The sequence below is a fragment of the Cibotium barometz genome, chromosome 51 (assembly GCF_041138505.1).
Source record: "Cibotium barometz isolate CiBa-2024 chromosome 51, ASM4113850v1, whole genome shotgun sequence".
NCBI classification, from domain to species: domain Eukaryota; kingdom Viridiplantae; phylum Streptophyta; class Polypodiopsida; order Cyatheales; family Cibotiaceae; genus Cibotium; species Cibotium barometz.
The window spans coordinates 45,036,328-45,062,497 of record NC_141096.1 but is presented as its reverse complement, the minus strand read 5'-3'; the positions used below and the strand labels follow the sequence as shown (position 1 = coordinate 45,062,497).

At 44.4% G+C, this 26,170-nt stretch overlaps 1 protein-coding gene across 5 annotated transcripts in view; it reads right to left on the bottom strand.

The window, feature by feature from the left end:
• The window catches only part of LOC147609672 (uncharacterized), a 106,798-nt gene extending 84,400 nt beyond the window's left edge, over positions 1–22,398 (bottom strand). For 2 of the 5 annotated variants that reach the window (XM_086787757.1, XM_086787759.1), the window contains exon 1: positions 22,168–22,396. In XM_086787757.1, coding sequence (XP_086643883.1) covers positions 22,168–22,236 — 69 coding nt within the window. In that variant the 5' untranslated portion in view covers positions 22,237–22,396. Of the gene's footprint in view, positions 1–22,167 lie in introns of all 5 variants that reach the window. The other 3 variants (XM_086787760.1, XM_086787761.1, XM_086787758.1) reach the window with 3 other exon arrangements.
• Between the last annotated feature and the right edge of the window lie 3,772 nt (positions 22,399–26,170).

The following is a 26,170-nucleotide window of genomic DNA, read 5'->3' as shown; positions in this document are numbered from 1 at the left end:
TAGTAGTAGAGCTCCATCCCCTCCACCACTCATTGTACTTATTGCACACCCAGATTCAGCTTTTTAGTTCAGTACTTTTTCATTTTGTTGGGATGACAGAGGATACCCCATACAGGTACACCGATTCGTCTCATAGGCCGAGTTCAGTCTTTTGGAAGACGTTAATAAAATCTTTCTTTCTTTCTTTCTTTCTTTCTTTCTCCCTCTCTCGAAGACCAACTGGCGGGAAAACCTTCACATAAGGCCTTGTTAAACATATGAACCAAAAGTGGAGCGAACACATCCCTCGTGTCACATGCACCCTGCACTGGCGTGCTATGTGACACATTGGCTCTACATCAATGCACCATTCATCAGTAGGAATTACCTTTTTTAGGAATATTTTGTCATATGTCATGGCCCCATCGTGAACCCTCAGTCCAGGGACAGTCACGCACGAGCTATGTAGGTCAGTCTCTGAGCGTTAGGTCAGTCAAGTGTCAGTCCTCTTAACCCACTTGGAGAATAAATCAGATAGTGCATATAGTGTCAGCCTTAGCATTAGGGGGGTTGCATTAGGGGCATTAGGTAAGCCTTTAGCCAAGCCATGGCATGACCAGCCCATAAAGGGCATCATCCAAGCCATAGGAGGGCTTGGGCAGCCAGTCGGCTGCCCTACATAGGCCCAATGGCTGTCGGCCAGCACAACAGCCTCACAATGGATGTCGGCCAGCAAAAACCTCATTCCCATGAGCAGTCGGCCAATGTCAGAGCCTTTTGGCAGCAGTCGGCCAGCTTTATTCACCATCCAAATCAGGTCGGGCAACCCAAGCTGTTAGCACATTCATCCCTAGTTTCTCCTCATATTTGGTGTCCCTTTTGGTCCCTTTTCATGGCCCTTGATTGTGGGCTGGCCACCCCTTTTTTGTATATTTTTCTCGGATTTTTCCCATGTCGGGTGCATTTTTCCCAGTCGACCAGCTTCACCTTGTCCAGTCGGCCAGCCCCTCTTACCCAGCTTTATTCACCATCCAAATCAGGTCGGGCAACCCAAGCTGTTAGCACATTCATCCCTTGTTTCTGCTCATATTTGGTGTCCCTTTTGGTCCCTTTTCATCCCTTGATTGTGGGCTGGCCACCCCTTTTTTTTATATTTTTCTTGGGTTTTTCCCATGTCGGGTGCATTTTTCCCAGTCGGCCAGCTTCACCTTGTCCAGTCGGCCAGGTGATCTTGTCCAGCCAGCCAGCCCCTCTTACCTATAAATAGGTGGGCTGGCCTCTCACCTTTTCATATAGTCTAGTCTTCCTTTTGCTCCCTCACTTATGAGACTGTTCATGTCTCTTGCTTGGGACTGTATCACTTCAGTATATTCAGCATAGTTGCTCCATATCTCTCTCTCTCTTGCACTCTCTGCTCAGCACACTCTAGTGCTTGTTTGCTTCCACTCTGTGCACTCATTCATGGTATCATCGCTTGCAGTTCAGCGTTCTCTCTGCTGCCCCAAATTGTGCCCTATCTACAGCCCCTTCACCTCTACGTTTTTTCTCAGATTTGTAGCCCTCTGGTTGCTACGTTTTCTGGACAATTGTTGCTGATTGCTTTCCCTTCACTTGGGCTTCATTTCTTTCAGCCTGAAGGTACTTTTTTTTTTCATCAGCGTTTTTCTCTGGGAACTAGTCGGCCTGTATTTTCACGTCTGCAGCCCCTTTTTTGGCTGCGTTTTCATCTCCTGTGGACATTCCCTATTGCAGAGGGGGTCTTGTGGTGATTCTGGCTTTGGTGGCAACCTTGGTACTTGTGGTGGACACTCCTTCCGAGTTTGTGCATTTTTCTGAGATTGAGCCCAAGCTCTTGTGATGGCTGCCCTGACTACACTTCATATGTTCTCTAAGTCTGCAAAGTTGGATGGCTCCAACTACACCTTGTGGAAGGTGAAGGTGAAATCAGCCTTGCGTGGCGTGGATCTTTGGGATTGGCTTGTTACACCTGCCAATGCCACCCCTCCCACTCTTGCTTCCTGTGGTGTGACTCAGGCACAAATTGATATTTGGCAAGCAAATGATCGTCGTGTTTTCTCTTTTCTGATGTTGAATTGTCAGGATTCTATTCTCTCTCATGTGCATACAGCGGACGCTCCACATGAAGTTTGGAAGGCATTTGCAAATCTTTACGAGATTAAGTCTCCCGAGACGGATTTTGGCTTTGGAAAAGCAGCTTATGAACTTGTTAGTTTTTGTCTTTCCATCTTTATCTGCTTTCATCTCTAAGATGAAAGATCTCCGGGACGAGCTTGCTGTTTGTGGCAAGGATATCTCTACAGAGGATATGGCTATTCGGCTTCTCTCCAAGCTTCCAAAGAGGTTTGATGCTTATTTTCAGTCTCTTGTTTCTTCTCCTCGTCCTGTTCCAGTTACTTGGTCCCCTCCATTATGCAGATTGAATCTCGCTTTGAGGAGCGGACTGGCACCTCTGGTGGTTCTGATGGAGCTTTAGCTGCACGAGATAAAGGGAAGAATCAACAAAAGAAAGGAAAAGGGGGTTTTGACAAGAACTCCAAGGATAACGACAAGGATAAAGACAGACAAAAGCAAATCATCTAAAAACAAGGACATTGTGTCATCATTGTGGCAAGAAGGGTCATAAATCACCCCAATGTCACAAGAAGAAGCGGGATGAAGAAGCAAAGAACTCTTCCTGTGTACAGCAGTGTCTCAGACCAAGAAGGATGATGGTATTCTTCTATTAGCAGGTACTCGTCGTATACTTGCTCTTGTGACTTCTCAGTCGCGGTCGTGGATTGTGGATAGCGGTGCTACTGCTCACATGACACCCCATCAAGATTGGTTAGAGGACTTCACTCCCAAGACAAGCGAGATCACTTTGGGTGATTCTTCTTCCGTGCCAGTACATGGACCATCCACATCTTTCGCTCCTCCAAGGACAAGAGGTACTTCTCTGCATTCTGTACATTCCAGATTTGGCATTTAACCTTTTGTCAGTGAGTGCTCTTACAGCTCAAGGTGCGGAGGTGATCTTCTCTCATTATGAGATTACCATTCCTAACAAGGAGACTGGTAGCATCTTGGCTCAAGGAGTCCAAGGTAGCCCTGAAAATTGGGCATTTGGCATGCACATTGCATAGAAATGTGGTCCGATGAAGACAAAACTTTGCAATAGTATATATATGGACCCCATCCTCACTCTTGCAAAGTTTGGTCACCATCAGATCACATTTGGTTGCAATGCATATGCCAAAGGCGCAATTTTTAAGGGCTCTTTAAGGCTACAACACATTGAAAATTGGGCCTTTAGCATGTACATTACAACCAAATGTGGTCCTCTCCGGTGACCAAAATTTACAAAAGTAAGGGTGGGGTCCACGTATATACTTTTGCAAAGTTTGATCACCATCGTACCACATTTGGTTGCAATGTGTGTGCCAAGGGCCCAATTTTCAATGTGTTGTGGCATTAGAGCCCCCCTTGAAAATTGGGCTTTGGCACGCTCCCTTGGAATAATGATTTGGATATGACCTTCAAACTTTTGAAAGATAAAGTCAAGGAAGCCCCTACCTTAGCACTACCCGATTCTAGTTGGCCTTATGTTCTTGAGACTGATACGAGTGACTGCTGCTCTATTCCAAGATGGTAGACCTGTTGCTTTCGAGAGTCGAAAGCTAGACGACACTCAATCTCGTTGGCCAACCCTTGAGATAGAGCTTTATGCTTTCATTTACGCTCTCAAGGTTTGGAGACATTATTTATATGGCTCCAAGTTTGTGGTATTGATTGATCATCAGTCAATCAAGTATGTGTGTGATGCAGATGATTTGAGAGGACGAAAAGCTAGATGGGCAGAGTTAATGCAAGATTTTGATTTTGAAATACGCTATCGAAAGGGGTCCATGAATAGTGTAGCAGATATGCTTAGTCGGATCAGAGAGGTGAATACTTTGTCGTTCACCGAGATTTCCACCGACTTATTTCAATCATTGAGAGGGCTTTGCAAGACTGATAGTTATTTTGGTTCATATTGGCAGAGGATCCAGGACGGGAGCTCATTGATCGACCAAGACTCAGTGAGCAGTCTACCATTCAGGCTAGGGAGGCCACTGGATGATTCAGAAAGGTTTATTGTTCCATAATGACAAAATTTGTGTGCCACAGGTCCTGGCCATTAGGTCCAAGATTCTTAAGGGGTGTCACGACACCCCTTCTGCCGGATACCCCAGGTTACACAGGACATTAGCTTTAGTGAGACACACTTTCTATTGGCCAAAGATGAAAGGATATGTAGAAGATTATGTCCTCAAGTGTAAAATTTGTCAAGTAAATAAAGCTGAATGCTTTAGAGAGGCTGGGATGTTGCATCCTTTTGCAAATCCCAAGTAGGAAGTATAAGTATTTCCATGGATTTATTACCGGATTGCGAAGAACGTGTCAAGGCCACGATTCTATTTGGGATGTGGTAGACCGCTCGACAAAGATGGCTAGATTTTTACCTACACGACGAAAGACTATTACGACTACGCAATTAGCAAGACAATTTATCAAGCAATTGTTTAGACTGTATGGTTTACCGCAGGACATAGTCAGTGATAGGGACTCTAAGTTTACAAGTGATTTTTGGAGGCTTGTTTTTGAGAAGTTGGAAATAACTTTGAATCTGAGTTCCTCAAATCATCCTTAATCTGATGGCCAGACTGAAAGGGTAAATCAGACTTTGGAGAACATGCTTCGTGCATATGTCTCCAAAAGACAGGGTTCATGGGAGGATTATCTTCCTATGTTACAATTTGCGTATAATAGTACTAAGCATACGAGTACAAGTTTTAGTCCTTTTATGCTTATGTACGGATTTCAACCCAGATCACCTGTTACCGTGGGATTTTCAGGACTTGAACATGATGCAGCGCGTACTTTTTTGCAAGACATGTTAGCAGTATCTCCTGTTTGTATATTTACACCAAGGCCTCTGTTGTGGGTGTGCCCACCCGATTTAGGTGTTTTCTCATTTTTCCCCACTCTCCATATTTTTTCCAGGTGTGGGAGGCAGTATTGGACCTGTCGGCTGTACCAAGTGCTGGCCGACTGGTCACTGACTGTCCCGACTTTCCCTGTGTGCTGGCCGACTGGTCACTGACTGTCCCGACTTTCCCTGTGTGCATATAGCTGGCCGACCGGAGGAAAACCAGGTTGTGGGACTTTTTGCTGCTGTCGATTGTCTTTACAGCATGCCGACTGGCTGATAGGGGCCATATAAAATGGCCCCTTGGGACTCCTGCAAATTTTAAATTGTGCCTTTTCGGCTAAGAGCATCCGCAACGGGGTTATTTGAGCCAGGAATGTTTTCAATCATACCTCCAAATTATTGGAAGATCTGACTCCACTGACTTGGTTGTCACTCCATTGGGCACTAGGCATGGTCTATAACCATTTCACTGTGCCTGGTGATTTGTACTCTCTCCCGTAAAGGAAGTGTTTCCAATGTTTAAGTATTGTCATCACCCCCAATAACTCCTTGTCATACACAAAATCATTCTTTTCTGCGTCATTTAATTTCCGGCTTTAACCCTTCCTACCGGAGGATAGCTCCTATGGCTAAATTGCTAGCATTGGTGATTATGTTACTATTTGGCCCTCCTAACTCTATTTCACATGATGAAATCCATGCTAGGACACTAGACAAGTGGAAGAAAACATGGAGACACGGTCAATAAGGTTTGATTAAGCGCCGACCTTGACTACATGAAGTAGGTGCACTAGATCCAAGCTCCTGACCGTAGAGCTCTCGCAAAGACTCACGTGCAAAGACTCACGAGACTATATGACCAACTGATTGACCTTGGCCACGATTTTTTAGGCTTTTGGCCAGTCACCGGGCATCCACACTTGGGTGCCCGTCCATCAAGGCGTCCCCACTTGGGCACCCGTCCGTCAATCTATCCCTAGCCCAGCTCGCCAATCAGCCTACCTAGCTCCAAGCTACCCCAAGCCTCGAAGCCAGTCATGTGTGCATGCTGCACATGGTAGATACACTCTGTGCACATGACATACTTCCCTTCCTCTAAGAGCTCACTCTTGAGCTCAGTAAAAACTCAGGATAATCCCTCTAAACGGTAGTCAATGTCTCCCATGTAGTGTCCTCCTCAACACGATCCTTCCACTTGATCTTGTATTCCGTGAGTAGCGTATGCCGCAATCGTCTTTCACGAAATCCAAGAACCTTTTCCGGTTCGTGTGGCACAAATGTCATATCCTCGACATCTATGATTTCTTGAGGAGTAACTAACTGGTCTACTCCACCTAGTACTTCCTTAAGTCTATTGATATGATATACAAGATGAACTTTCACATGAGAAGGCAAATCCAATTCATATGCAACTGAACCAATCCGGCGTGTAACCCGAAATGGTCCACATTATCTAGGAGATAATTTAGGAGATCGTCCTGTTCGTAAAGTCTCGGAATCTTTCGGAACTCCTAAATACACCATCATTCCTTCAGAGAACTCTCTTGGTGAACGATGTCTATTAGAATAAAATCTATCTTTGTCTTGAGCGCTTCTTATAGATTCCTTCGCAACTTGTAACATTTCTTGCATGTCTTGTCAGAGTATGCAGCGAAGATGAAGACAAGATCTGAAAACACAAGAGCAAGTGTACTGCAGATAATTTTAAAGACAAAGAGGTGGTAATCATACCTCTCTTATATTTTTTATTAATCAAGGTTGTCCTCACACTTACTGGATCCTTGGTTATTTTTTTCTCTAATGTGTCGAGAGAGAGAGAGAGAGAGAGAGAGAGAAATGAAATGAAATGAAATGTTATATTAACGTCTTCAAAAGGCCATAATGACCTATGAGACCAAAAGTTATATCATGGTGGATCTGATACAATGTCTGGATAAAAAAACCCAGAAAATGAAAAATAAAGATGATACTACTGGCACCTCGAAAATGAAACTGGAACTGGAATATAGCGAGGGGGGGGGTACGCTATGGAGGTGAGTGGAATATAGTGAGAGGATACAATATCATGTGGGACGGAGGGGTACACTATGGAGGTGCCTCCATCTCATAATATGTGCCGCATCGGACACTGGCGGATCTCCTCAATATCCTCTGTGGTCAGCACCCTGACTGGGTGTCCCGCATGCCTCGCAAGAATAATCCGAATCTGCCGCTGCAACCTCCGTCTATACTGGGATGCCCCCCTCCGTAGTCGTGGGCGTCTGGACCACCCAAGCTCAATCGCACGATCAATCAGTGTACCCCTGGTGTGGGCGGTATCCATGTCCTGCTGCTGCTGTGGTCCATCTGGCGCAGTGATGGCTGGACTAAAGAAATCTGTAATGTGCCTCTGAGTCTGGCTCTCTGTGCGCCTAAGCAAGCTATCTCTATGTCTCCGCAGCTCAAGCAAGAACAATCCCAAACACCTCTGGTCCTGGTATCCCATGACTCTGGAAAGTGGTCCAAAACCCTCTCTGAATAAACAGTGGAAACGACCACGTATCTCATAGTATGCAGTACAATGGCATATATAATGCAGCTCTGTCTCTGGCTCCCCATGGCATACTCGGCATATCCTGGCCTCAGCTGGTATACCTCTATATCGGCCAATCTCAATCTCAAGCTGGTGTGAGGATGTGCGAATCTGACCAATAGCACATCGTACTGCATGAGACAAGTGTACATCCATGTAACTGGGTCTGATCACAAAACCATCTGCTGTGAGCTGAAGAAAATGCTCTCTGTAGAAAGCCATCTTCGTGCCCAGCTCCTCAGTCGTCTGTATCCATGTCCTCCTAATGTCCAGCTGAACTAAATCCTGACGGATGAGTCTGGTAATCTCTGTCCGTGTGAGAGTGAGAGAGGGTGCCTCCAGAGAATACTGGAAGGGAGGCAATCTGTCCATGCTAAAACCATGTGCCTGGAACCAAGATGTCATCTGTCCATACCAACAAGCCGTGTCTCCCTGTAAAGCTAACTGTCGGGAGGACTCCAGGGCGAGGCGTGCATATCTGTCTCGGGGGAGATCCCACAAGCCATGTATGTAGGAGACTGATCTCGTAAGAGCCTCAATCACCAGAGGGGCAGCCGCCAGCTCTGCTCGAATAATCTCATGAGGTACCACGGCCTTGGCTCTAATAATCCTAGCAATCATAGATACCAAAGGCCTCTCCATACCTCTCCACCCGCCTGCGCTATGATGGCCCACTGAAGGTCCCCATATCTGCACTCCATAAAGCATAGCTGATGTCACTAGAGTGTCAAAAAGCCAAAGTTTCGTTCGAGGTTCCTGAAACTGAACCTGCGAACACATCCTCTCCAAACCACCCAGGGCTGCATGTGCTCTAGTCAATCTAGTCTCTGCTGCTCTCCTCATCGAAAACACTGGCCCACTGAATACTACCCCAAGATATGTATATGCATCTGTATACTCCACAATCTCTTGCCCATATGTAAATGTGGAAGCTGATCGCCTAACCCACTGTGGCGTGGTGTTAAACACCATAACCTTGGTTTTGCCAAGGTTGACAGACAATCCACTATCATGTGCAAACTCATGTAAAGCATCCAGATGACGCTGCATACCCTCAGGGGAATCAGAGATCAACACAATATCATCAGCATATAACAATAGTGGGATCCATGTACCTGCTAGCTGGGCTCCTCTGTCCCCCAATCTCTCAATGTAGTCAGAAGCCTCATCCACATACATACCAAACAGTGAAGGAGATAACGGGCAACCTTGCTTCACTGCTATAGTGGAGTGAACCAAAGTAGAGACCCCCTCTGGGGTGCGTACCTGTCCTGCAACTGATCTATATAAAGCCATAATCCCCCATATGAGCTCTGTGGGTACCCCCATCTCCTGTAATCGCCTCATCAATCTGGCTCTGGGCACTGTATCAAATGCTTTGAGAGAGAGAGAATCATACCTCTCTTATATTTTTTATTAATCAAGGTTGTCCTCAAACTTACTGGATCCTTGGTTTTTTTTTTCTCTAATGTGTCAAGAGAGAGAGAGAGAGGTGGGGTTCAAGGAGGGATGATATAGTGAGCACATATGTTGAAGCACGAATGTCTTGAACCATCTTCATTTCCCTACTCAACAATCAAGTATAAGCCATTAGGCCTAGAGGAACTCAAGGCCATTCATAGACTACGTAATGGGCAAGCCCAGGATCACAAGGGACTCGCTGCCGAGTACATCTCACATGCCGATGATACCCTGGTGCCCCTACTAGCCTACATGTACAATAGAGCCCTTTGTGAAGGATTTCCACCCTCTTGGTCCACTAACACCATCACCCCCATCATCAAAGCCGGAGTGTTTGTGCTACATAGGCGAAATTGAAACATCGGGCATGGCTGGTCATGCTGAAAACCAGAGTGGACAGCACGTAGAGGGTGGTCCCTCAAGCATGTGTCTACGGGATTGAGTGCTCATGAAGCCCCAAATAGACCGGGCACTGCTTGGTAGCCACCGAAGCTCCTGGTGGGAGTATTCTTGACTTGACGAGCACGGCTCGTATGACTGTTAATGGATTTATGCATTTCTCGCCATACATTTGGCTTTGATTTTTGGTAGCTGATCTCTTATTCTATGGAAGAACACAATTAGCTCTTATGCCTGTGCTTGACAAGAACTTGGATTCGGATGGATCTGACATTATGAGATATGCTACTCAAAACTGAAATTTTCTATGAACTACTATTATATGACAATTGCTTATGACAAGGGGGGAATGACACCATTTGGTCCACCCTTATGACGTGGACAGTGTCCGGTTAGTGAAACCAGCCTCTGGTAGAAACCAAAGTGCGGTAGACTAGCAGACACCCTTCCAATTGTAGTCCAATAGATAACAAAATTAACTGGAGCTAGAATGCCCCAAAACTGAAAGGAAATCGACACCTGTTGGCCCCAAAGCTTGGCGCCCCTTTCGGTATTTCTTTATTCAAATTCAATGAAATGTATAACTGAGTACAGCAAAGCCAGTCCATGAAAGAAAACCTGCATGTCCAATCTGGCAGCCCTCAAGACCTCTTAGCACAGAGGATTCACACACAGATCTGTGTCCCACAAAAGCAACACACTGTGCTTCCCTCTAGTCAACCAAGACAATTCAGCAGGGCAGCCTTGAGCATACATCTGGCTCTTCCATGAACATGGTCTCAACTCAGTTCAAACATACATCCACTGTCCAATCTCTGTTTCCACCCTTCAAACTGCCATACCGCTCCTCTCACAAGGGGCCAGATGACACAACTCTGCAGCAGACATAAGCCAGTGGAAAGAAAGAATGATTGACAAGTTCAAAGCTTACCAATTCAATGCGTGGATCTGCACCAAAGGGACTGACTGTACCAGTCTGTACTTGCCCAAGACTGTCTGTACTTTTCTCCCTGCAGCCGCCTGACTGATGCACTAGCTTGACTATGATAAAGCGCCGCCTACCACTGTTCAAGACTGAACAGGTCTGTAGCCGCCTGTACTTGTCCGTACAGGTCTGCAATACCTGACTGTACCTGTCCGTACAGGACTGTACGGACTGTACTTGGATCGCCTGAACCTGCCCGCCTGCTGTCAGTACCCTGGTCGCCAGCGCCACCTGAGCCAATCAATGCACAGCAGCCTGTACCTGCTGTCGTGTAGCGGACGCCGCCTGCACTGGCTGTACGGAACTGCAGCCACCTGCTCTGTCCGTACAGCATTGTCTGTACTGCTTCCGCCTGAACCTGCAGCCGCTTACTGTCTGTACTCTGTCGCCTGCAACCAGCCGCCACCTGTTCTGTACGGCCTGCAGTCACCATGTCTGTACGGCCAGTTCTGCACGCAGCACAAAGCAGCCACTTCTATGCAGCCAGTCGACAAGTCGACAGGGATTCTCCTCTCCTTCACGCAGGTTGCTTGCACACTTTCCCAAAAGCAAGAGAGAGAGAGATGAGAGAGGCGTGTACCTCCTAAAAGCGGAGTTGCTCTCCCTTCCAATAATATCCTAGTGCCCCTTACTAAAGTTTATCAACTTCCTAGGGGTCACTTATGCCTAGGAGCCTCCCAAGGTTAAAACATTAAAAATGTCAATGTCCTTGGTCCCCCTTCACATTTGAAGATGTCCACCATATTTCTATTTGTCCAGGGACCCAAATGTGAATCATTAAATATTTATTTTGCTCACCAACCACCATGTCCACACTTGTGCTGTTCCACTTTCACAGGGTCATGACAGTTAGCCTGGACTTATTTTACAAACGTTGTGAATGTGCACAAGTACAGGCTCATATTTATGAGATATGGACATTTCACATGGAAGAGAATACCTGTAGAGGCCAAGATTTGATGTGAAGTTTTTATATAGGTTTAACTAGCATGGATATGCATGAAAGATGGCCACATAACATAACTTTTATGGGATTTTATTCATTACGACCACACACTCATGGATCTGTGGGAAGTAAGCCTTAGCCCCTAGCTCGAAGAAGGTCTGTGGACGTGGATCGTAGTTGGGTGGTAAGCTTTCCTACACCCTTTTATGTTGTTTGTACTAATTCTTGTGTTTCGCTTGTGTATTAGATGATCCTAATGAAGCTTAAAGGGAAAGCCTTGACTTCGTGAAAGAGCCTAAAGCAAAAACCAAAGGCTTGGAAGTTTTTGAGCAACGTTTTCAGATTGAATTTGTCTAAACCAAGGATGAGTTTGAGGTGCTCAATAAGCTAATGAAGCTTGAGATGCGAGATATGCCTTTTGATAGCTATATAAAGAAATTTTGCAGCTTGGCCGCCCGTGGTACTCACAAGAATCCACACACTTTGTGTGGATTTTTCATGCGTGGATTGTTGGGCTATTACCAATATAAAGTTCGTAAGAGCCACTGTTGCAGGACAGTAGAGGAGGCTCTAAAAGGTAAGTGCCTTTAGTTTATCTTTGGCCCCACTGAATGTGTCAAATTTCACAGCAACTCCCCCTTCCTTATAATCCTTCGCCTTACCCATAGGCGTTAGATTATCGTAAGGAAGTGGCTTCACAAGATTGCTACCCCCAGCATTCATGCCCATCATAGGGTCAACATTAACAATTCCCACACCTGGCATGCCATACATTCCAGCCATGTTTCCAAACATACCACTATGCATACCGGGTTGCATGCCCCCATACATATTTCCTTGCATTCCAGGTTGCATGCCCCCAAACATATTTCCTTGCATTCCGGACTGCATACCACCATACATATTCCCTTGCATACCAGGCTGAAAATTAGCTCCAAAAGTATGTTGCATGTTCGGAAACTGTCCAAAAGATGGATCCTATGGGAAGGCACCATAGTTGCCCTGAGGTGGGTTCTTAGAATGCACTTTCTTCTTCTTCCTTTTAGGCTCAAAACAGAATCTCATAAATTCAGCAAACTTCTCACTTTGTGTGAGCTGCATAAACACATCCATTACACCTGCCAAACGATTTTTAAACTGAGCATCATCTTCCTCTTTACTAGGCATATCTTCTGGCTGTGTTACATCCTCATAGCATCATCTGCAGCCTGTTCTCCTGCAAGAATATCCTCATATTAATTTCTCTCAAGAGAGGTCTCTAGTTCTTCCTCTTCATTATAAAAATATTCGTCTTCTGTGTCTGACATGCTGCTGAATTTTTCAGCAATGACTTTCCTCGAGTCAACCACGAGCTCACCCCCTTAAGAAAGTTGATGATGGGTCCCGACAACGGAACCTTGAAACCGGCCTCTGGTAGAAACCAAAGTGCGGTAGACTAGCAGTCACCCTTCCAATTGTAGTCCAATAGATACTAAAATTAACTGGAGCTAGAATGCCCCAAAATTGAAAGGAAATTTACATCTGTTGGCCCCAAAGCTTGGCGCCCCTTTCGGTATTTCTTTATTCAAATTCAATGAAATGTATAACTGAGTACAACAAAGCCAGTCCATGAAAGAAAACCTGCATGTCCAATCTGGCAGCCCTCAAGACCTCTTAGCACAGAGGATTCACACACAGATCTGTGTCCCACAAAAGCAACACACTGTGCTTCCCTCTAGTCAACCAAGACAATTCAGCAGGGCAGCCTTGAGCATACATCTGGCTGTTCCATGAACATGGTCTCAGCTCAGTTCAAACATACATCCACTGTCCAATCTCTGTTTCCACCCTTCAAACTGCCATACCCCTCCTCTCACAAGGGGCCAGATGACACAACTCTGTAGACAGCAAACATAAGCCAGTGGAAAGAAAGAATGATTGACAAGTTCAGAGCTTACCAATTCAATGCGTGGATCTGCACCAAAGGGACTGACTGTACCAATCTGTACTTGCCCAAGACTGTCTGTACTTTTCTCCCTGCAGCCGCCTGACTGATGCACCAGCTTGACTATGATAAAGCGCCGCCTACCACTGTTCAAGACTGAACAGGTCTGTAGCCGCATGTACCTGTCCGTACAGGTCTGCGGTACCTGACTGTACCTGTCCGTACGGGACTGTACGGACTGTACTTGCAGTAGCCTGAACCTGCCCGCCTGCTGTCAGTACCCTGGTCGCCAGTGCCGCCTAAGCCAATCAGTGCACAGCAGCCTATACCTGCTGTCGTACAGCAGACGCCTACACTGGCTGTACGGAACTGGAGCCACCTGCTCTGTCCGTACAGTATTGTCTGTACTGCTTCCGCCTGAACCTGCAGCCGCTTACTGTCTGTACTCTGTCGCCAGTATCGCCTGCAACCAGCCACCACCTGTTCTGTACGGCCTGCAGTCACAAGGTCTGTACGGCCTGTTCAGTACGCAGCACAAAGCAACCCACTTCTATGCAGCCAGTCGACAGGGATTCTCCTCTCCTTCACGCAGGTTGCTTGCACGCTTTCCCAAAAGCAAGAGAGAGAGAGAGAGAGAGAGAGAGAGATGAGAGAGGCATGTAACTCCTAAAAGTGGAGTTGCCCCCCCTTCCAATAATATCCTAGTGCCCCTTACTAAAGTTTATCAACTTCCTAGGGGTCACTTATGCCTAGGGGCCTCCCAAGGTTAAAACATTAAAAATATTAATGTCCTTGGTCCCCCTTCACATTTGAAGATGTCCACCATATTTCTATTTGTCCAGGGACCCAAATGTGAATCATTAAATATTTATTTTTCTCACCAACCACCATGTCCACACTTGTGCTGTTCCACTTTCACAGGGTCATGACATACCCCCCTCTTGAAAAATGGCAAGCGTCCTCGATTGCAATCTGGTGATACAGCAAAATATCCAAAGTGAAATGTACAGTATGGCAAGATCAGCATCCCAATCTCTCTAAGCCATGCATATGTAACCACATTCACTGCAAACCAATGGTGTAGTAGTAGTCCAAGTTGTATACCACTGTGAACCATACACAACCACAACATCCAATGTGACTAGTACACATATATCATAGAAGTCCCATAAACAGATGTACTGTCAGCCATCAGTACCTTCGCGTGAGACAAAAGCTACACCAAGCGACCTCTAGATGTCATCTGAGCCTGTCTGTATCAAGGGAGTGGAGGTGCTACCCCCCTCTTGAGCATCAAGCAATGCTCCAGACCCATGCTCTGCTGAACCTGAATGAGCCATAACAAGAGTCGGCTCCAACTCAAAGGCATCGAGATAAAGCTGCAAAACCTGAGGAGAATCTGTTAAGTCACCTTCCGCCATCCACTTCGCATCCATCGGTGAATAGTTCTTGAACTTCACAAGATAGCGTCGGGAAACTTTACCTCGTACCTTTCTTTCCTTATGTGCCAGTATCTGCTCTGGAATAAGAACCTCATCAAGTTCCTCAACTTCCGGCTGAGCCTCATCTGATACATCCTCAGGCACATCCCCACGGAAAGGTCTAAGTAGACTCACATGAAATGCATTGTGAATCCGCCAATGATCTAGTAGCTTCAAGCAATAGGCCACCTCACCAATCTTTTCCAATACCTGAAAAGGTCCATAATAGCGCATGCTCAACTTAGGGAATAAGCGCTCTTTACCCTTCATCTTCTTGAGCCTAGCTTTTTCAAATCACAAAAGAACCCAATCACCCAATGCAAACTCTAATGCACGTCTGTGACGGTTTGCTGCTTTCTTTTGCTTTTGTTGAGTTTTCTAGAGTGCCAACTTAACTCTCCGATAAGCTTCATCCATATTCTCCACATAGTGATCAGCCTCAAAGATCTTATCCTTTGTGTGCAAAATGGGTGGTACCTTCTTCCCTCCTTCCACAATCTCAAAAGGCGCCTTGCCCGTCGAGGTATGGACAGTGTTGTTATATGCAAACTCCACCAAAGGAAGATACTTTTCCCATTGTTGCTTGTGCTCTGACACATAACACTTAAGAAGATCTAACACTGTAGAATTAGCCTCTTCCGATTGACCATCTGTTTGTGGATGAAATGAAGATGAAAACTTGAGAGTTGTACCCATGTTGTCAAACAACCCTCTCCAGAATAAACTCGTCATCTGTGGATCACGGTCACTAATGATAGACGTAGGCAAGCCATGATACTTGAAGATGCTCGCCATGAACAACTTCACCATATGATCAACTTTGATCGTCTTATGTACGGGAAGGAAATGAGCCTGCTTACTGAACCTGCATATGATAGTCCAAATGCCATCATTCCCCGTTTGTGTCCGTGGAAGATCAAATATAAAAACCATGGCAATGCTCTCCCATGGTCTATCTGGAATAGGTAAAGGCTGAAGTAACCCTGGTGTCTTTTGACAGTCAAACTTCACCTTCTGACATACGATGCATTGCCTAACAAAAGCATCAACATCTCTTCTCAAGGTTGGCCAATAAAAGAAAGTCTCAACTGCTTTTACCGTAGCGTCAATACCTCGATGACCTGCATACGGTGGAGCATGACTTTCAATCATAACCTTGAGTCGCAATTGCCTAGTAACACACTATCTACCATGCATCAACAAAAACCCATCTCTGAGAGTATAATGATCATGCCGCTGACCCTCAGACATCTGATCATACAACCTTCCAAAATCCTCATCATGGACATACTGCTCTTTCATTTCATCAAGCTCATGATGATAAGCAAGTGAAACGGCTGAGACCTGTGGCTTGCGTGACAAAGCATCTGCCACAACATTCTTTTTGCCTTCCACATGCACAATCTGGAAGTGGAACATAGACAAAAAGTTTGCCCATCGCATATGCTTCTCAGAAAGCTTAGTTTGCATGAGGAAATAACGCAAGGTCTGATGATCTGTCAGCACAGTGAAATCAACCCCAAGCAAATAGTGTTTCCATGTAGAAAGAGCATGAATTACAGCCAACATCTCTTTCTCATAAACCTGTAAATGCTTCTCGGCATTCTGCAATATTCGACTCTCATAGGCTATCACATGTCCTTCCTGCATGAGAACTGCCCCAATGCTGTTTCCACATGCATCACACTGGACAACAAAAGCCTTTCGGAGGTCCGGTAATACCAATACGGTATCCGAAGTAAGCTTTTCTTTAAGCCTTTTAAAGGCTATAATTTCCTGATCAGCTCATCTAAACGGAGTTGCCTTCTTTGTTAAGGCATGAAGGGGCGAAGCAATTTCAACGAAATACCGTATGTACCGCCTGTAATAGAAACACAATCCCAAAAAGCTGCGTACATCATGCACGATCCTCAAATCTGGCCAATTAAGGATTGCTTCCACCTTCGATGGATCCATACGGACTCCATGCTTAGACACAATATGCCCCAAGAAGTGTATCTCTTGCAAGAAGAACTCACTCTTCTTGCCATTAATGACCAGCCTATGTTTTCGGAGTTCGTCAAACACAACGGCCAAATGCTTCCTATGCTCCTCCTCAGTGTGTGAATGCACAATCATATCATCAAAGAATGTGCCCACAAACGCTCTATGAGGCCGGAAAATCCTGTCCATCATTCTGTTAAATGTGGCAGGTACATTTGTCAAACCAAAGGGCATAACCACGAACTCATATAACCCAAAAGTGGTTTGAAATGTTGTCTTATGCACATCCTCGGGTCTAATATGTACCTGATGATACCCGCTTTTCAAGTCAATCCGACTAAAGACTGTGGAGCCCTGTAAACGGTCCAAAATGTCATTGATCCTCTCGGAATGGGGAATCGATTCTTGATGGTATTCTTGTTCAGCGCCCTGTAATCAATACACATGCGCCAAGAACCATCCTTTCTTTTGCACTAAGAGTACAGGTGAGCAAAAGGGTGATGAGCTAGGCTATATCAACCCTTTATTCAACAGCTCCTGTACTTGACTCATAATTTCTTCTTGTTGGGCTACACTAACACAGTACGGCGGTCTATTTGGTGGAGTACTACTCGGAATTAAATCAATTGCATGATCTTCTGGCCTTTCCGGAGGAAGTTCCCCTGGCAATGACTCGGAAAAGCAATCTTGGAACTCACATAAGAAATCAGTCCTGTCCTTATCTAACGTAGACAAATTAGATTTAGACTCATCATCTTTTGCATCCTTTACATAAATCAAGTACGCAGAAAGATGCTTTTTCATTACTGATGAAATTGCCGAAGCTGATACAATAGGAACAGATTCCCCTTTTAGCTTTACATCCAAAACATGTTCTTTCCCTCTATGAGTCAAAGTAATCTTCCTATTGTATGTATCCACCACCGCATGTACTCTGTGGCACCATGGCATTCCCAACAAAACATCACATCCATCAAGAGGCATGATGAAAAACTCTTCGCTGTCCACATAACCCTACAAATGAAGCCTAAGCTTCCCAATAATAGGAGTGACAGGTTCTGCATACCCAGGACAAGCCATGTTAGCCTCATATAAAGGCCCCATCTCCTCTGCACGGATCCCCAATCGGCCAGCCAAATCCGGTGAAATAAAGTTGGCTCTAGCACCTGTGTCAAAGAAAATCAAGGCATTTTGATCTCTCACTTTGCCCCATGCCCTACACAACTCAGTCTCTTCACCACCTGGCTGTTCCCCAACAAGATCAGGAACTAACCCTGCAGAAGGTTTTGGTTTCTTCGACTTGGGCTCCCCTTTAGTGTCAAAGTCCTTTTGGGACTTACGCTTGGGACAATTAAAAGACATATGTCCCTCCTCTGTACAATAAAAACATTTCCGAGCATCCATCAAAGCCTGTCTCTCCTCAGGAGTTCTCTTGGGCATTGGTAACTTCTTATACCGCTTCTCTGTAGACCCTTTTGCATCACGCGAAGCATGCCCTGACTTTTCAGATTTCTTGCTTGAGCTTTTACTTCCTTTAAATCCAGATGAAACCCCAGTGAGTAACGCATTTGCTGTCATAGCATTCTCTATCATCTATGACATATTTGTTACTCGAGTCTTTATGCAATAGTCACGCACTTCCTTGGGCAGCCCACAACAATACTTCTCCACCTGCTCAGACAAAGGGACTGCACGATAAGAAGTAACTGGGAGTAAAGTTTCCCAAAACTTCTTATTATAATCCTCAAGATTTTCACACTTTGATGCATCCAACTTGTGCCATGCTGTCATTACATCCACCTCAAAAGTAGATGTGAGCCATACGGAAGAGAACACCTGCTTAAACTGTACCCAAGTGGATGATGCTATGCCCTGTAAAAGAAGAGTGGACCACCATTGCAATGCATTGCCCTTGAGAAAAGTCACAGCTTTCCTCACTTTAGAGGATTCCGTGTAATTACCACCAGAAAAAGCAGCATCAAACTGTTGTACACAGCAACTCCCCCTTCCTTATAATCCTTCGCCTTACCCATAGGCGTTAGATTATCGTAAGGAAGTGGCTTCACAAGATTGCTACCCCCAGCATTCATGCCCATCATACGGTCAACACTACCAATTCCCACACCTGGCATTCCATACATTCCAGCCATGTTTCCAAACATACCACTATGCATACCGCGCTGCATGCCCCCATACATATTTCCTTGCATTCCAGGTTGCATGCCCCCAAACATATTTCCTTGCATTCCGGACTGCATACCACCATTTTCCATGCCCAGGAATCCTTTTGGACACAGATGGGTGGCAGATGTAACAAACATTTCTCACGGCCCATCTCATGCCAGAGATAGTGTCAGGCAATTGCAGGATTCACATGGCACTCTTCACTCAGATCCTCTTATGGTTAGACAGATTGCCACCGATTTCTATTGCCAACTTCTTAGTGCTGAGCCGCATTCTGATCTGAGACATAGGGCACAGAGGAAGGTTTGGAATGCATTGCCACATTTGATCACCGAGGAGATGTGTGCCGCTCTGGATGCCCCTTTTTCTATGGAGGAGTTCAGTCATGCTCTTCATTCCTTACCTCATGGTAAGTGTCCAGGGGAGGATGGCCTCTCCCCTGTTTTTTTCACTACTTTTTGGGATGAGATTGGGGCTGAGATAGCATCGGGTTTGCAGGAGATGTGGGACACAGGTTCTATGCCTTCTTCTCTCACTGAGGGGCTTCTTTATCTTATTCCTAAGAGCGGGGATAAGACATTGATTGGCCAGTGGAGACCTATCACCTTACTTGGGACTGCCTATAAGATTCTTGCTAAGGCAGTGAGCATCAAGTTGCAGCCAATTTTGCAGGATGTTATTCATGATACCCAGAATGGATTCTTACACGGCAGGAGCATCTTTGATAACATTTTCTCGTTTTGGGAGGCCGTCGAATGGGCTAAAACGAGCAATCAGCCCTTAGCCATTCTCCTCTTGGATTTTGAGAATGCCTATGATAGAGTGGATTGGGACTTCCTTGAGGGTACTCTTAGTCATATGGGCTTCTCTTAGAGATGGATCAAGGGAGTTTCATGCATGTTTCGTGATGCCCACAGTAGAGTTCTTGCTTGCGGTGATAGAGGAGAGCAGTTTCAGATTTCTCGCTCACTATGACAGGGCTGCCCATTAGCCCCTTTATTATATATCATAGTTGCAAAGGCCATGAGCATCTTTCTCCGCTCCACTGCCGGTATTTCAGGATTGAGGTTGCCTCTTCGTAGTCATGAGGAGTTGGTTGACTCTGAGTTAGCCGATGACACAGCCCTGTTTTTGGAGGCTTCACATATATGCTTATGTTCCTTTCGGGTAGCACTAGAGGAGTTCTGTTTGGCAGCAGGGGCACTCATTAATTGGCACAAATCTGTTGGTTTTTGGGTTAGTGATTCACCGAGAGTTGATTGGGGTGAGAGCTTGGTTTTACTTGGATCAGCAAAGAATGCACTGCTAGATATTTGGGATGCCAAGTTGGGATTGATATTTCTCCTGCTGCATAGCAGTTTGCTCCGGTACTTATGAGTATCCGGAAGAAGCTCCTCCATTGGAGCTCCAGGAGATTAGATTTAGCCTCCAGAGCTTTGGTGGCTTATCACGTTTTGCTTACCTTAGCTTGGTTTATTGCCTCTTGTTGGTGCTTCTCTCGTGCGTGCATTGGCCAATTGCGGAGATTGATCCGCAATTTTCTCTGGTCGGGCTTGGATGGCACCTCAGACACTCGTGCTAGGGTAGCTTGGCTCATAGTTATTCAGCCCAAAAGAGAGGGGACTTGAATATTATCGATCCGGATGTTCAGTGCAGGGCATTGCTTTGCAAACTTGTGGTCAGAGGTTTCTCTACCAGACACTAAGTCTTGGAAGGATTTTTTCTTGTCTCAAATTTCCTGATGTACACCCAAGGTCGGGAGAGACTAGATGCCCAACACACATTTTTTGTTCACAAAGGCTGATATTAGGGCACCATCTTCCCCTCTTATTGCAGCCATTGTCAGAGCATGAAAACGCATGAGATATTTTTTCCGACAAAGGCTTCCTAGGTCTTTGGACGAGGCTGACCGACAACCTATTATGTGGAACAAGTTCATTAGGGATGAGGCTGGTCGGCCACTTGGTGCATCTCGTTATATGCAATGGTCAGGATGGGATAGATGCGCATACACAGTTCTTGCTTGGAAGACCTTTAAGAGTCTTCCGGAGGATCGGAGAGTTACATCCACTCAGCATCTTAGAGGCTCTCGCATTCGTATTGATCAGATTGATGCAGTTATTCCGCATGAGTGGCTTTCTGGGACCTTTCACGGAGACTATCATCCGAGTTGGCTGGGAGTTTTTTCGAGGATAGGCATACCTCTGCAGGTCATTGCTCTGCCAGGCCAAGAGGATACAGATTTCCTCATTTATTCTATCATGCCTAGTGGGAGATTGAGGAGATATGGTATGGAGGAGATTATACCAAATACTAGGCTTAGTCCAGTGAGGATTGTTGGTCGCTCGAGGAAGCACTGGTTCATTGACCCTTCTCCTCAGATGGTGACTCATGGCTCTTGGTGTTTGTGGTTATATGGTGACAGTCCTATCAGATATCTTCAGTGGGATCCAGGAGAGTGGGAGTGGATTGATGCCTTCGATCCTTTGAAAAGCCTTCCTTTTTTCAGTTTCACTGTTCGGAATGCCAGGCTTCTCCTCACTCGACAGATGCATAGGATCCCTACTCTCAAGCCTCATTGGGAGAGCTATGATATTTCTCGAGTGATACAGCGCAAATATTGGCATAAACTTTGGCACTCATATAGAAGGAGCCAAATCTCTCATTTCTTTTGGTTATTCTTACATGGTGGTCTCCCCACCAATCAATGGCATAAACTTTGGCACTCATGTAGAAGGAGCCAAATCTCTCATTTCTTTTGGTTATTCTTACATGGTGGTCTCCCCACCAATCAGTGGAGATCAGTTTTCTGTGTAGCACCTTCCTGTCCTAGATGTGCGGTAGATTCTGAGTCCGTACAACATTGTCTATGGGGATGCAAAGGGGCTGGACACTTGTTAGAGTGCAGCCACAACTTCTGTGCACAGATAGACTGTATGCGGAGTCATAGGCCAAGATATTAACAGTGATGATAGATGATCAATACAAGCATGTGTAGCTCTCTTAATATAGAAAGAGAGAGAAGTGATTGTTACAACGAGGACAACTATCTGGTGGATGCATGTATGTGCATGTGCATGGTGTGCATGATTATGTATGTATGGTGGAAACCATACGAGATTGACGAATGGCTAAACGATGTCAACTCTCACAAACATGACGGATGGAGCCAACAGGTTCAGGGTGATGGAACGTATATCAATATCCAACAACCCAATTCGATTCATACCACAACAACATGCAGATTACGATGGATTTGCGTCTTGTACATAGATACTCACAATACCCTGAGCCGTACGAAATGCGTGCACGGCTCCGCTATCACTGAGGTCCACTTCCAGCGTCGCCATCCTCACTCCCCGCACAACACCCTACCCCCCAACAAGAAGTTATACAAAAGGGAGAACGAGGAAATCTCAACGAATTTGGCGCCTTGTGACGACATGTAGTCCCCCTTTTGATCTATACGAAGGGTGCCAAGCACAAAGTGTCCTTCCACATATTGGCAAAGTGTCCTCTCACTTGGCTTTCAATGGATACACCCAAGTGTACCTTGAGTAGTCATTAATATAAGTCACAAAGTAGAGATATCACCCAACCGATAGTGTCTTGGATTCTTGGATTCTGGCCAAAGTGCCCATGAGGGTGTGAATGATATCACTCCAAATCTTGCAAATGTGTCAAATTACAGTGCTAGAAATAATCTCCCAATGCATTGTCCAACCTCTATTCAGGTGGGACTTATTCTGACTCTGGCATGTACTGAAGACGGCACCACCGAGCCTTCCAAATGTGTCAAATTACAGTGCTAGCAATAATCTCCCAGTGCATTGTCCAACCTCTATTCAGGTGGGACTTATCCTGACTCTGGCATGTACTGAAGACGGCACCACACCGAGCAACTCCTTGACTAATCATAAGACCAAATTCCCCTCATACCTAAGCTGTGGACCCGACTGCATCAACCAAATGATAGCACCAAAACAAATATAAGCATCCTTCCAAGGAGATGCACCCACTCACCAGGGTCCAAATGCAAATACCTAATAGGGCATCCACCATACAACCAAAGGCTCCAAGCATCTATGATCATCCCCCCTAGGGTAGGATCAACATAAAAGTGCTTCCCTGCTTTGCCAACAACTCTCACAGGATGCACCACCAGCCCTCAGTGATATCCTACGCATTTCTCCAAACACCTTGTACAAAAAAAAGAGAGACTAGTGCGTCATCCATGGGGAGGCCCATAACCTGTAGAGGTACACATGTCCCTGAGAAAACTCCAAACCACGAGTGATGAAGCCCTTCCAAGAAGGTATGTGATCCAATGATTGGGTATGGTAGCAGTGAATAAGGGGGTGGAAACTTGAGATGCTATTGCCATGACACTCAAAGTGTGTGTGGGATGAATGGTTAGCTTTATCCAAGTTTTCTTATAATAGTACTCATCATGAGAGTATTGGCATGTTGCCTTTTGAGGCATTATATGGTTAAGGTGAATGTAGCACCTATGATAGTTGTCAAGCAAGAAGGAGTGAATCCAAATGTAAAAAAGAATGCATGCTCTTCTCCAACAATGCGCAAGGAAAACATGAAGCAAGCTCAAGTGAGAATGAAGCATTATGCCAATGCCCATAGCAAACCTTTGGAGTTTCAATAAGGACATTAGGTTTAAGGATCCCCAAGTCAAGATATGGGTCTCTCAATGGGAACACTAACACCGAATAAGCTTATTGCCATTATGGTCCATACAAGTTTTGAGGAGAGCAGGGTAAGTAGCATATCACTTATTGCTTCCATCCACCACAAATATTCATGATATATTCCATGTGTGTCACTTAAAGGCTTACATTGGGCCCGAAGTGCAAGTTCATGAGCTACCTCCAATGAATGAGGAGGGATTGATTAAATATCTTCCTGAGAAGATATTGGGTATGAGAGAGAGGGTAATTTGTAGCCAAACTACGATGAAATACCTTATCAAATGGTGTGGATTACCCATGAAGAAGCTTCATGTCATTTTTTAGAGAGATATCAATGGTTGTTGGATGCATTCGGGGGAAGCAATGATGCTTGGGAAAAAAAAGGTGCCAAACCAATAAAAATAGAAATTTTCTTTAAAATTCAAACTTTCGTGCCAAAAATAGCTAATTTTGCTAATTGTATCCCAAGATTTTACTAAAAATGGCTAAAATTACCCAATTTTGCTCAAAAAGTTACAAAAAATGTCCCCATAATTAAGGGTTATCATTCCCCTCACACTTAATTGCGAAGTGTCCTCGCAAGCACTTCATCTGGAACCATCTACACATCTTTTCTTCTCTGTATCTTCATAAAATCTAGAGTACAGAAGTTCTATAAATAATCAAACTCATAAAAATCAAACATGCTAATCATAAAAATAAATATCTTTTCATTCATTCGTTATCTCTCTTAATAGTCATAACTAAGCCACATCTCCACACTAGCATGCCAAAGATAAACACTAAAATTAACCCAACTTAGAAATTAATACTAATTCACTCTATACTTAAATAGTACTTAAGAATATGTCTACATTTATGACTTAAGTCTTTAGCATAGTACTTCTTAATGAACTCTAATCTCGAAACTACGTATCCTAATCATTAGAAATTCTAATATTTTTATTTCTCTTACTCTTCTTATTTTTATTTTAAGTGAAACTCGTCTCCATCATCACTTTTCTTTTGACCAAGGTCCCACCCCATGAAAACCGAGGCACTGGCCCAAGGACTCCACATCAGAATGTCTAAGGAACCTACCAAGAATCTCGCATGATGATTGTTATCTTCTTGGATTTTTTTTAAAAAATAATATAGTTTTGTTTTGTTTTGTTTTTCTTTTTTTCTTTTTTGGTTCACCATCTCTTACTTCTCCTCTATTATGTTTATTATTAATTACTACTTAGCATTAAACAATTCCTCTCACTCACAACTCACTTATAAAGTTAGAATATAAAGTCTCGATATAGCCCCACTTAAAATATAGCTTGAGTATCTTAGCATACTCCCTTGACACACCTCAAATAGAGCTTAAGCATAAATAGGATCACACTAGTCACTAAGAAAGGATCAAACTTTAGCACCCATCTATCTAGCAAACTCACATAGAATGTAAACTAATTATGACTATCATTCACTTTTAAATATTATTTCCAACACACACACATTCATTAACCACTATAAGCAATAATAACATGTTACTTTAAAGTGAAAAACAATACAAATAAGTATTGGATACAGGTGATATGTCATGTCTTTCACTCTTTCACTCCAACTTATCGTCATTCATAAATACTATGCATTGGATGAAGTCATCACTTCTTCTCTTGTGCTATGATATACATGCATCTCTACCTGGTTCAGCCACCTACTTCAACCCCATAAGCTATAGTAACACGCACATATACCATGCCCTAACCACTTCACACAGAAAAGAAAGTTAGTTGTCTAGCATTTATGGCTAATATAGCTTAAACTGATACCTTTTCTCTCTTCTTTTTACAGTCTTTTGCAATGTGTCCTATTGTTCCACAATATCTACACTTCAGTTGATAACTTGATCTTGAACTTGATCGTCGGTGATATCTTTTGACTCTTAGACTGGTCTATAAGTAAGTCTATTGTCTGGACACCTATACTCATAACCACTTTTTCTATCTTTTCAAAGTAATAATCACTAACACTCTCATAGGAATCACTATCATCTCTCAAAACAATGGGTAAATTTTTGTCTTGCTTCTCTTCATTATTTATTTGTTGACTTTCCCCTCCTAATTCTCTTTGTTTATAACTCTCTATTTCATCTTGGAGCACTCTCACATACTACTAACGTTTGGGTATGACATGTGCTCTTGCATAATAATCTTGTCTTTTCCCTTAAATCCTCTTCTAAAAGTATTCTCTCTTCATGATGATGCTTATCTATTCTCTTTACTAAATCCTTAGTAAAGCCTCTCCTTTTTCTATCTCCACTTTTGAAATCTTAGCAACAAGTGCTCTCTTATTCTCTCTAACTAACTCCCCATAAACAATTTTCACATCTTCCACTTCACTCTTATTATTCTCCACTGAACTTTCTAACCAAAGACAATCAGCTGTCCATTCTTCAGATGTGGATAGCTAATGAGTGATGTCACTATATGAATCATTCTGCCGAGGAGTAGTGATATCACTATCTAAATCATTCCTTGAGGAGTAGTGCACTTTGTATTTCCTTAAATCTCTTTGTTTCGCATAAATCCTTTGATGAACTGAATTGACT